The sequence below is a fragment of the Bicyclus anynana genome, chromosome 8 (assembly GCF_947172395.1).
Source record: "Bicyclus anynana chromosome 8, ilBicAnyn1.1, whole genome shotgun sequence".
Lineage (NCBI taxonomy): Eukaryota > Metazoa > Arthropoda > Insecta > Lepidoptera > Nymphalidae > Bicyclus > Bicyclus anynana.
This window is the reverse complement of record NC_069090.1, coordinates 4,117,208-4,130,063: the sequence shown is the minus strand read 5'-3', so window position 1 is coordinate 4,130,063 and position 12,856 is coordinate 4,117,208. Positions and strand designations below refer to the sequence as shown.

Genomic DNA, 12,856 nt, shown 5'->3' with positions numbered 1-12,856 from the left:
TGGAGAAATAAATATCTTTAAACCGAAACCGATGTTATTCGCTGATAATGTAGTATTTTTATTAAAGAAATAATTTTTAAAATCGCCTCAGTGGTTATGCCGTGAAAACGTAACAAAAAAAGAAAACTCACTTTCACATTTAATGTGACTATATACAGGTGATAAGTCTAATCATTAGTAAAGAATCTATGCAGCAAGTAAGAAGATTGTCCAAATTATTAATATCTCCTACAAAGAGGCGCTACAGACCATCAGTTTTAACTGTACAGTTTTATATAATCTAAATCATTATAAAAAACTGAACAGTTCGACTGTTCAGTTGAAACTGTAGTTCTGTAGCACGGTTAGTGGTTCTAATATGCTATACAACGGCGTTCTCACAGTTCTAGATTTTTTTTATTTATACATGGTTATCGCCACGGCGCGATGACGTCTTTTATTTACGTCGCGTCGATCATCTCAATGGAATAATAAATCAGTGCCGCTCATCGAATATAATGTGCAGGTGACAAATGATCACTTATTTATTGTTACCTACTTGGAACATTTACGACATTACGACATGCTGAAGGTCGTGCATATTTCATTCGTAGGCGGACCGTAATATTGCATTTAACATATTTTATAGCTAAGATTATATAGCTAAGAATATATAGGGAAAAGGGCGAGAAATGGACAAAAAGGATTTCAGAATGGTATCCTAGGGATAGTAAGAGGAATAAAGGAAGGCAGGTGAAACGTTAGAAGGATGATTTTAAAAAGGTCGCCGGTCCCGAGTGGATGATAATGGCGAGGGACAGAGAAAAGTGGAGATCTTTAGGGGAGGTCTATGTCGAAGGACAAGCTGCTAATGAATAAGAATTATGTATAAATGTAATTAACCACTTGAAAATGTAAATGTAACTAACCAGCAGTAATAAAGGCTATTTTATAGCTAAGACCATTTATTTTATAGTATTATAGACCCTATCGCCTGGCATTCACGGAACGTACCGCAACGTACGCTTCAGAAGCATTGCATCAAACGGATTTTAGTATTCTTTCTATAAGAAAGTCATACGTGCGTCCATCAATCCACATCAAACGGATTTTTTCTACCGTAAAATTCAAAATCCGTTTGATGCACTTCGTCCGATACGCGCCATGCGGATCAGTGGACGCCTACCATAATGTCATAAACCGAACGAGCTGAACTAAGAAGCTTCATCTTTTTCAATATTGTACGTAACTGTACCTACCCATCTCTACTAAAGTGACTTTCTACAATGAGACTCTTTATTTACGAGAGCATGGCACTTGACCTTCTAAACTCTGTTTTGGCAAACCTGTACCGGCGATATCATCAATACCATAATATTATAATGAATTTACGTTTATCTGTTACCTTTTTAATGACTAAACCGCTGAGATGATTTCGATAAATTTTGGTACAATAAAAAATGGGACCTTGAAATAGAACATAAGCTTCCTTTTTTCCCGGTGGTATCTAATGGTTCCTGCAGAATTTGAAACCGTAAAACTTCAGCTAAAATTAACAATTTCTTTCTTTTCAAAACAATTTATATTTACTTTTAAAAGCAGTTACACACGTTACAGTTACAAACGTAAACATTACGTTTTACATTCAATTTGAGCTCAACAATTCGTATTTACTTTTAATAACAGTTAAAGATTACGTTTTGCGTTCAATTTCAATATAACAGGTTGCCGGTTACGGTCAATTGATGACAAACACGCTTTATAGATATACATAGTAGATCCACCCACCAAACTACATTCCGTGCGGCACCGTACTTAAGAATTCGTAGAATTTGCCGCAGGGCTTCTGATATTCTGATATAACGTGGAGACATTGACAATTCCGAATTGTGTAATATTAGCTGTTTTACAATCTACGAAGAAAGCAGCAAAAAATGCCACAGACAACCCATTACTTATAGTCTGACAAGTTCGCTGATGACACTCCCATGATATACGACGACGACGAGGGTAAAGACTGCGCGGGTGTGAAATCGTGCGTTGCCAAGCTATAGCTATCATAATCTTAATTTCGATTGAATCATAAGTAAACAGTCCATCATCCAAAAATGTTAATAAGAGAAAATGGTTCACAACTTACGAGATCCATCGTAAGTGGCTGGCGTTAGGATCTAAACCATTTTCCCTAAAGGTCTATTAAACAATATAATGTATAGCTTAACAGAAACCATATTATATGTTTATGTTACCGTTAAATTGTAAGTTTGTAGTTAACGTTTAAAAATTGCAATTTAACGGTTTCACTTCGATAGATACCGAAAAACAACGTTAAATTGTATTCAGTATTTATAATTTAAGGGTGATATATATCAAGCAGACGCCCCGCGGTTTTACCCGCGTAGTTCCCGTTTCCATGGGAATACGGGGATAAAACATAGCCTACGCATAGCACTCGCAAATATCATTTATCATCATCATCAATAAAAGTATATTCAATTTAATTTTGGAAATTGGTGCCATATATCCAGAGATTACCCCCTACAACCTCACAAACAACCTTTTATTAACAAACACCATGAAAATTCAAATATAAGGCAGTTGGGCAAACACTAAGCTGTCAGTCTATCCTTGGCATACTCACTTATCTCCGAAACATTGAATATTCATTACACCAGAGACCTACTTACGAAATAAAAGAACTGCATACACCCAATCACACTTGACCGGTTTTTAACATGTACATTGTACACTATCCGGTTTAGATAGTTGTCAGATTATATCAATATATGTCTACAAGTTTACACATACGTCTAATACTTTGCAGAACAAATGACTTCTTTACCACAACATTAAGGGGTTAATTCTCTGTTTATCTCTCTCCCTGGTAGGAGATGGGCTACTCTACTACTTGTACTGAAATTTTAGGCTTCTCCGGCAGGGGGCCACAAGGACATACCTACTGTAGTGTTTGTGTCTACTAAATAGATACCTATATTCACTGTCTCATATTATACTCGGAGTCAGTCTATCATTGTCGTTGGTGGAGATCGGACGTCCGGTTCTGGCCATTATAGTGTAGTGATGAAGCAGTAACTTACTGGTATTACAGTAAGGACAAAGGTCCTTACACATACTATCCTAAGAATCCTTGCTTGTTCATTGGCACTACCTTGTTAACATACTGGTAGTACCTGGATTTGGAAATTTAGTGGTGTTACACCCACCTCTCCGAGAGTATGTTAAACCGTTGGTCCTGATCATTATCATCAACATCGGAGCACTATCCTGAAGGTGTTAATTAACACTATAAATATTATCTACACCGTAATTGTGTAGAAACCGAAATCGGTGTGGATTTTCATCCTACACCTGACAAGTTAGCCCGTTTCCATATTAGATTGCATCATCACTTACCATCAGGTAAAAAGAAATCCACCATATCCTTGCCACACCACAACGAGAAAGCATGGTGGATCTATCTTCAGATCCCATATTTCATAGAAGAGATGCGGCCTGCAGTAGGCCGTTAAAAATTAGGCAAATGAAGATAAAAAAGATAATCTACGACCAAGTAACGTAAATGATACAACTACTACTAACCACAATACTTTTTTTACAATTGTACTTAGTTACCATGAATAAACCAGTAGTTAATATTCTATTGTATATGTCTACGAAATTAAGTAGTTAAGCACTACAATTACAACATAACTTTTTGCAATGCATTGAAAAAAAACGTAATATTATACAATTAGTAGGCAATAGCGTATGTAAAAAAATCGTTTTATCAACGTTACAAACAAAACAAAGAACACGTAACGTCATTGAAATCATGATTGAATCATAATTCAAAAATTGTTATTATTAATAGCAAAAAAAGTAATTTGTCTTTTTTAATAAGTAAAGACCAATTAATTTTAGTGGCGTGACTGATAATGTGAACTATTTATTCAACAATAAAATATAACACAGTAACCAGTTGCTCTAGATTCGAATCCTCAAAGAATGTCGACTCTACAAGAAAGACTCTACTAGAAAGAAAATAGAGAGAACCGAGTTACAGTCAATTAAGTGGGTAATCTCGCTGTTAAATGGATCAGGACCTAAGTAACAATGAAACAGTTATAGTTAAGAGGTGTCCCAATCAGCACAGTCCGTCAAATAAACAATTCAGAAGTCAAACCTATTAAACTGGTCAGTCACTGGACGGAATGAGGTCGGTAGGGTCACCAAGTATATGTATAATAAAGGACTCCGAAATTATATAAATTAATCTAAATCTAATCAACATTAGCCCAACATACTTCCATTTAAATTTTCAATTAATAATAGCTCCTTCAAAAGAAATTCCGTGACTTACATTAACATAAGAGGAATCAAAGAGAAAAGACGAAATACAACAATGAAATATTGATTTAGATTCAATATTAGTAATACTATTGATAATGCCATTATAACTTTTTTTAGTTAGTCCTTAACGTTATGATACCTAAAGATACTTTTTATTTATAAAAGAATTTCTAAAATTAGTACAGTAGTAATCCAGAGATTACCCTCACCAGAAACTTCACCTCAATTTATATTATAAATTAGTTATCTATACTAATATTATAAAGCTGAAGAGTTTGTTTGTTTGTTTGGTTGTTTGATTGAACGCGCTAATCTCAGGTACTACTGGTCCGATTTGAAAAATTATTTCAGTGTTAGACAGCCCATTTATCGAGGAAGGCTATAGGCTATATTATCCCCGTATTCCTACGGGAACGGGAGCCACGCGGGTGAAACCGCGCGTCGTCAGCTAGTTAATAACATGATATTAAAGAAAGGTTGTAGTGTGAATTTGTAAACGAATGTTAATCGAATGCCAAAAACTCAACTGCTATCGCAAATCTCATACTGTTATCGGAAATGTTTGGTCAACCTATCGTCAAGAACAAGCAAACCGTCATAATAAACGGAATGAAGTGTGGGCGTTGCACTTGAAACAGCAGCTGATTCAAAGTAAATAGGATAATGAGATTCATTGCATAAGTGCTATCATCCTGCTTAAAGTAAACTCTTAAAAATATTCATTCTCACAGTCAGGTATCCATACTATACTAATATTATAATTGCGAAAGGAAGTCTGTCTGTCTGTTACCTTTTCACGGCTATACCGTTGAACCGATATGGATGAAGTTCAGTATAAATTGGATCTTGGAGAAGAACATAGGTTACATTATAACCCGGAAAAATCCATGGTTCCCGCGGGATTTGTAGAAAACAGAATTTCACTCGAAAGGAGTTGCGGGAGTCCGCAATTAGTAAAGTCACGTTTGGGTGTTATATTTTGGCTGTATTTTATATTATTCTTGCGGGAACGAGTACTATGCGAGCGACCGCGGGGCGTCTGCTGGTGTTTACTAGGTCACTTGCTCTTACGGCCAGTTTCTTCATCGTAAGTAACAGTCAAAGTAACGTCATAAAGCAAAAGTGACGGTCTTAATCACGGAGAAATAAAGTCTTCTTCACTACTTACTACTTTTACTGTTACTTCAGCTTTACATGAAGAAACTGGCTTTTAGGATCGTGAAATTCAAGATTAATGAACAAGCTGAAATTGTTACCAAAAAATATAACAGTCATCGGAATCTACTTCCTATGATGGTGTAACTTTACCCGTTCCGGTTGGCCACTACGACAGACAAGTGAACGAACTTACGTGATAGAATGCGAACGATTTATATTAATCCTACCTACTCGTAGTTAGGTCTCGGTGGATGCGCTTGATGATTTTGTTTCAAGAGATCACGAGACTAGCTGTGTTTTGCGGTTTAAGGTTACAAACCAAATATTAGTAGAATTATAAATTAGTTTATCAGAGGCACATGGTACTAGCTCCATTTATGACTATTGGATACACTATTTGACACCAAGTCTGAAGTTTGCCAGATTCGTTTTGCTACAGATTCGATACTTACTTTACCACTCCAGTCCGTCCTGTGAAGTTAGAATGAGTGCGCATCGAATTGGAAGGAGTACGCACAGTAGTCTAATGAACCAGAAAAAATGGTAGCAAAGTTCTAGATCTTCAGACATCACCAACTTAGACATCGTCATCATCAGCCGATTCATAATAATAATCAGCCGGAATGGAAGTCCACTACTGAACATAAGCTTCTTTAAGGATAATTCAAACAACATAGTTTCGAGACGTTTGTATCCAGCTGCTCCTCATAACCCGCCTGAAATCGTCAGTCACCTAGTGGGAGGTTGACCGTGCACTGTGCGGGATCGCAATTCCAGCACCTTGAGACACTAACGTTCAACGGTTCTTTGAAGTACATACTTCAGCTCACTGTTGAGCACGAGTCTCCTTTCAGAACTTAGACGTAGGTACATAATCATTCTAAATTCTATAAAAATATCATACCTCATAGGCGGGCATATGCAGGCTGTCCTTGATGACAGGCACACTATTCCTCGGCCCGATGAACGCCATTTTCTCATTTTACCCACACTCACATTGATGCCACGAACACACTCAAACACCGCACGTTTTCACTGTACATATATACCACACAATACACTATCAATTATTGATATTGTTTTGTCGCAGATTGTTCGCGAGAGAATACAATGGTGATTCTGGATAACTAGAAAACTATTTTTGTTATAAATTAAAAGATTTTTTTACTTCATGGTTCTAGATGCATTGGCGCTTCTAAGAATACAACAAGAAAATGGTGAAAAGCATAATGTTCATTCAAAACGATAGCATAATGTCATCTCAAAATCTCTAGGAACAGTGTAATGTTTTTAATTAAATTTCGTAAAACGACAAACATAGATATTTAACCAGTTAATTCACAATCGATGAACAATTAAGATTTAATGGATAGCTATTACTGTTCAAATAAGAAATGTTTACCTATCCTTAAAACATTATTATCTCACTAAGGAACCCACAACTCCGTTCGGGTGAAATTTTGGTACGAAAGAAAATTTCACTAATTCCATGGGAACCCTGAAGTTTTTTCGGGATAATAAGGAGCCTATGTATTAATCCAGGGTAAAATCTATTTTCATTTAATATATCAGCCAAATCGGTTTATATAACTGCGTAAAGGAGTTACAAACATACACACACACATACTTTCGCCTTTATAATAATAGTGTGATAAACAGGCTACATTCAATACAGGTCAAGTTCTATCTATACATAAGAGTCATTAATCACGTAAAAGTAAAATAAAATACAGTTCGAAATGGCAACATTGAACACGGTTTGTAATTTTCACGGTCTTTACCACTATCTGGCGATTACGATTTGAGCACTAGTGTGACCTAGTGATCGGAATCGCATTAACACGGTGTGATCAATCGAGCGTGACCAATGCGATTTTGAATGTAGGTTAGTATTGGTGCTCTGTTATTTGACAAATCATGATGAGTCACAAGACATTACAAAAACAGTTAAGCATCATCTGGTTATTCACTATATTGTCTTTATTATCAACCTATTAAAATAAACATTTTTTTTTATTCTTTACAAGTTAGCCCTTACAATTTACAATCTCACTTGATGGTAAGTGATGATGCAGTCTAAGATGGAAGCGGGCTAACTTGTTAGGAGGAGGATGAAAATCCACACCCCTTTCGGTTTCTACACGACATCGTACCGGAACGCTAAATCGCTTGGCGGTACGTCTTTGCCGGTAGGGTGGTAACTAGCCACGGCCGAAGCCTCCCATCAGCCAGACCTGGACAAATTAAAAAAATCTCAATCTGCCCAGCCGGGGATCACACCCAGGACCTCCGTATTATTTTTTACATAAAATCTCAATTTCGTATATTATGTCAACTAGCATACGTCAAATATAGTGAATAAGTGACTGATTTAAGATAAATCGTGTATGACGTCGTCTCCTGTCAGATAAGATTATACTGACCATTTAAGGAATTTATGATTAATATTATCATATTATTGATGTTATCTTTTCGCTTGCACGTGTTGTTATGTTGTTATTTACTTCAACAAATATGTCAAGAAAAATTAAAAAAATAAAGTCGTAATAAAAGACCGTCAGTTTTAACTGTCCAGTTTTATCTAATCGAAATTTCAATCAAAATCATTAGAAAATCTATACAAATAAAACTGATGGACACTACACACGGACGATTTAATCGAACAGTTTAATCGATTGTTCAATTAAATATAGCTCCACAAACAACTTTTCTAGTGGTAAAAGAATTTTCTAAAACTGTTCAGTAGATTCTTTCTTTCTGTACAAAGATTACCTCCTACAATACCACAAACATCTTTATTATATTATTATAAATTGAAAAGATCTTAATTTTAGTTAAGCGGCAATCCGACGAACGCTACCTACCTACTAATGTGTGTTCTTGTATAATAATTTAGTTCCTTTAATACTCAGCTCTAACATTGAGCAAGGCCAGAGGAAATTAACACTTTTTGCTAGCACCGATGCTGTAATCAAGTGTTTATTTATTTAAATACTTCGCTAGTAATATTAAAAGAAAAACAAATCATCATAAACCGATATTAGTCTTTTTAGGATTGAGTCTAGAGTTTAGGAATGCCTACTTTTCTACTTGCCACGACTAAGCCTACCTAAAGTGAATTCTAAAACGTATAAAAGAGGTCCGTACGGGTCAACATTCATATGTGTCACGACTCACGACTCAACATGACTCTAATATAAAAATAAACTGTAGAAACTAAGCTTTATAAGCTATGCATGTCAACTGTACTACTATTAACAAAGAGGTAGTATGTGACTTTGTGCGTTTGTGTTTTAAAAGAATTTTCCAAATCGATTCAGTAGATCCAGACATCACTCCCTACAACACCACTAACTTGTGTATCGTTTAACCTGTCTATAATATTATTTGTATACATTTAGCGCTCCGTTTTTTTAACGTCCGTTAAAAAAACTCTCGTGCGAATGAGGGCTTATGTACGAGTAGGTTGTACGATATGCAAGCGAAGTCTGACTGTTACGTCAGAACAAAAGAACTGTTAACAATGTAACACCGAATCTTTGTAAAAGGGAAATACGTGCAACGCCTGGAGGCATGGGCAGATCGAGAAAGTGTTTCAATTAATGTTCCTACTAGGTTTCACCGGAGAAAGTCTGCACTAACTGTAGGGCGGTTAAACCTTTTATGGATAAAACGGTGCACTACAATTTCCAATTATTATTATTATTTTATGGAATTCTACAAATTAGGGCCAGTTTACACTAAAACGACGCCTCTATGAAAAATATATACAGCCACATACAGGATGTCCCGTAAATTATAGTACGACATACTCTAACAATTTAAGCAATTCCCATTCCCATGAGAATCGTTATCAACCCTGTATTCGGCTCACTGCAGAGCTCGACTCTCCTCTCAGAATGAGAGGGGTTAGGCTAATAGTCCACCACGCTGGCCCAACGCGGATTGGCAGACTACACACACGCAGAGAATTAAGAAAATTCTCTGGTATGCAGGTTTCCTCACGATGTTTTCCTTCACCGTTAGAGCCACGTGGTATTTAATTTCTTAAAATGCACACAACTGAAAAGTTAGAGGTGCATGCCCGGGTCGGATTCATACCTACACCCCCCGGAATCGGAGGCAGAGGTCATATCCACTCAGCAGCTCAGCAGTGAGCCGAATATGGGTTGATGACGAAACAAACAATTAAATCTTTCCTTTTTATAATATTCATCATCATCATCACGAGTACCTCCTAGGCTCTTAGCCTAATTTGCTCTTAGAGTACCCACGTACATACAAAGAATATTATTTTATACTAATCTAAACCTTATTGTATGAACTATAACGGTAGCAACCTTGCCGTTCAAAGCATTAACACAAGAATCAGAACAATTGTATCGGGTCAAGTGCTTGAAAGGCATTTTGCGTGTGGGTTGCCATTTAGAGTCGAGATTTTTCAACTGTAGGTAGATGTTTTAATGTGTCCTCAAACGGTGGACAGAGAGAACTAAGTAGCTTGTTCAATGCATAAGAAACAGCGCAATGCTATCTAGTACATGATTTGTAGATGGGCTATGATAGCTCAATGGAAATGATTTCTGCCTGCGATTCGGAGAGCGAATTCGGTACAGGGCACCTCCAACTTTACAATTACATGCATTTTAAGAATTTAAATATCACTGTCTCAAACGGTGAGCGAAAAACATCGTGAGGATACCTGCATACCTGACAATTTTCTTAATTTTCTACGTATATGAAGGCAACCAACCCGCATTGGGGTAGCATGGTTTTTTTTAATCATATTTGAATAACCCAAAAAGCGAATATAAGTTAGAGCACTGCACCATATTGCAGTCGAGCGAAATACACATGCACAGTAATAGAACTACGCATTTCAAAAGCCTTTTCATTCCCATTAAATAAACGAGCTACAGTGATTTCTGGAGGGAGTACTTAATGAATTATTGAAAAATATAAATATGTGTAGGTACACAAATGAATGTACGAAAACTCTGTGTATGAACATTTCGAGATTTGGCGAAATGTTATGTACATATACCGGGTTTAAATTAACAAAGTAAATTACAGCTGTCTAACCCGTGCTAGAGACCTGCAGTTTTAACTGAACAGTCGAGCTGCTTAGTTAAATCGTCAGTGTGTAGTGTTTGTCAGTTTTTATTGTACAGTCTTTTCTAATGATTTGATTGAAACAGCGATTAGACAAAACTGTACAGTTAAAACTGAAGGTTTAAAACTGAAGGTGAGAAGCGCCTCTAAAAGATAAAGGCTGCTAACTTGCAAAATAAAGAAATTTTAACAGCGAAACAGGCTACAAAAATCTAAGTATTGTTTGTTAAATTATTTATTAACATTTAGGTACGTTTAACCATACATACCGAATAAAATGAAATTCTCCATTTCTTGTGTCAGTTGTTTTACTTACAGAATTATGTAAATTCCAAATATCCATTGAAGAATCCCGTCAATAGAAGTAATATCGTAGAATCACGCATGACTTACTCGCAGTCGTGACACAAACTTGCTCTCTCGAGCTCGCTAATCGATAGCGATAAATCGTCAAGGAGAGAATCTACCAATTTCATGTAGAGTTCTATTTGCTAGTTATAGACCACTAGCAGACGTCCTCTGTTTAACCCGCGTAGTTTTTGTTCCCGTCACAATATATAAAGTAAAATATAACTTTTTTTTTTATTCTCTACAAGTTAGTCCTTGACTACAATCTTTCGGCTAAATCGTTAGGATTAGGATGAAATCCACGATCCTTTCGTTATATTATGTTATGCTTATGTCATGTTACATGTGTAGCTTTCTAATGGTGTAAGATTTTTTTAGTCAGTGGAGTAGTTTTGGAGTTTCAGTCGGAGTCAGAAGCACCAAATTGTAGGCAGTCTTAATCTACATAAAAAAATAGTCACATTCTATGACACCACGTTATACACTCTTCTTCGTATCCAACTAAGCGAAAAGCAAGTACAATATCAAGAAACAACAAGAAGATAAGATAACAGAAAAACAAAGGAGACTGGGCTCTTGTTCTCTGTGATTTCATTTTCCCTTGTACTATTCAGCTTTAAGTATTAAATTTTTCTAAACAGTTTTGTCTTTATCAGAAAGATTGATTCCACATGTTTCATTAACTTTGTCCGCTTTTCAATCTGTTGTTATACTGTACTACAAAAACGAAAAAATTCCAAATGAATTTTATAACGTAAAAACTTTGCGGAATATTTTCTTAATCCCTCGGGAAATCAGCAACGAAACAACACAGCAGCGTGCTCAAGTGAACATAATATATTTACTAAAAACGACACAACCGAGACTCGTTCGCTATCAGCTCCAGCAACAAAGTAAACAGCAAACGTAAGAATGGGACCTTGTGCAACAAGCTGGCAGAATGAGACACGGTCATTAGACAACGCTAGTTATTAAACGGTTTCTAGTAGACATGTCACGATTGTAAACGCGGTCACGAATGCATGAATCCCTAGTCACGCCTTCAATGATGATCTATAATGATTTTGGGTTAAATTTGATTACAATTTTTTTTGGAAGCAGATACAAATTTAACCCTAAAAAAAGAGAGTTAAAGCTGGAGTCGCAAAATAGAATTCATAAGACAGGTTCACCTAAACTACATACTTTCTCTCTCTATTCTCCTCTAAATAATAACCAGCTGTAACTAATCTGTAGTACATTAAAGAAGTTCCAAGGATTAAGTGATAAACATAAACGCAAAGTACAAGATATACCTAAAACATGTACGAAGGTCTAAGGTGTTATTACTGTCGTTACTTTCCCTTTTACTATAATATTAGCAACTCCTATATATTTAGTTTCTATAATAGTGCAAGATAACGCGGAAGTCAAGCATAAGACAATAAAACCTGACGGATTGCGTAGGCAGGCAGTCGAAGGTACGACTTTCTGATTGCCGGCGTTTCCGCCGCCAGCGCGGAAGTTATATCTCTACGAGTATTGCTTACGGTACGAGAATTTCTATACACAACTTAAAAATCCATAACATTCAGTTATAGACTCAATTGTCAGGACGAAATATACTGAATCGTGATTACAAGATTGAAATCAAGAAGGAAAGATGATGATAAACAACGGAAACTATCTATTTGAGAGAATATAGAGAACAATAGATAATAATACAAAATCATCTTTTCCTAATACATTCGCAATACAATAATGCTAAATTTATATTATCTAATATCGTATGACAACAATAAGTTCAAAACCATTCCATTTAATCACTTTTAATATGTCCATTTAAGTCACCACCATAAACGAAAATTGACTGAAAAATTATTCGATTCTCATTTTTCAGTTTTTTTTTTTAATTTGCCCAGGATTGAAA

General features: G+C 35.9%; 1 protein-coding gene across 9 annotated transcripts in view; it reads right to left on the bottom strand.

The window, feature by feature from the left end:
* Positions 1-12,856, bottom strand: part of LOC112058620 (mitogen-activated protein kinase-binding protein 1) — a 134,309-nt gene that overhangs the window by 62,602 nt on the left and 58,851 nt on the right. For 2 of the 9 annotated variants that reach the window (XM_024099530.2, XM_052882736.1), the window contains exon 2: positions 6,392-6,622. The exons of 5 other annotated variants lie outside the window; for them this stretch is intronic. In XM_024099530.2, the coding sequence (XP_023955298.2) occupies positions 6,392-6,460 (69 nt within the window). In that variant the 5' untranslated portion in view covers positions 6,461-6,622. The remainder of the gene's footprint in view (positions 1-6,391; positions 6,623-12,856) is intronic. 2 more of the 9 variants (XM_024099529.2, XM_024099531.2) reach the window with 1 other exon arrangement.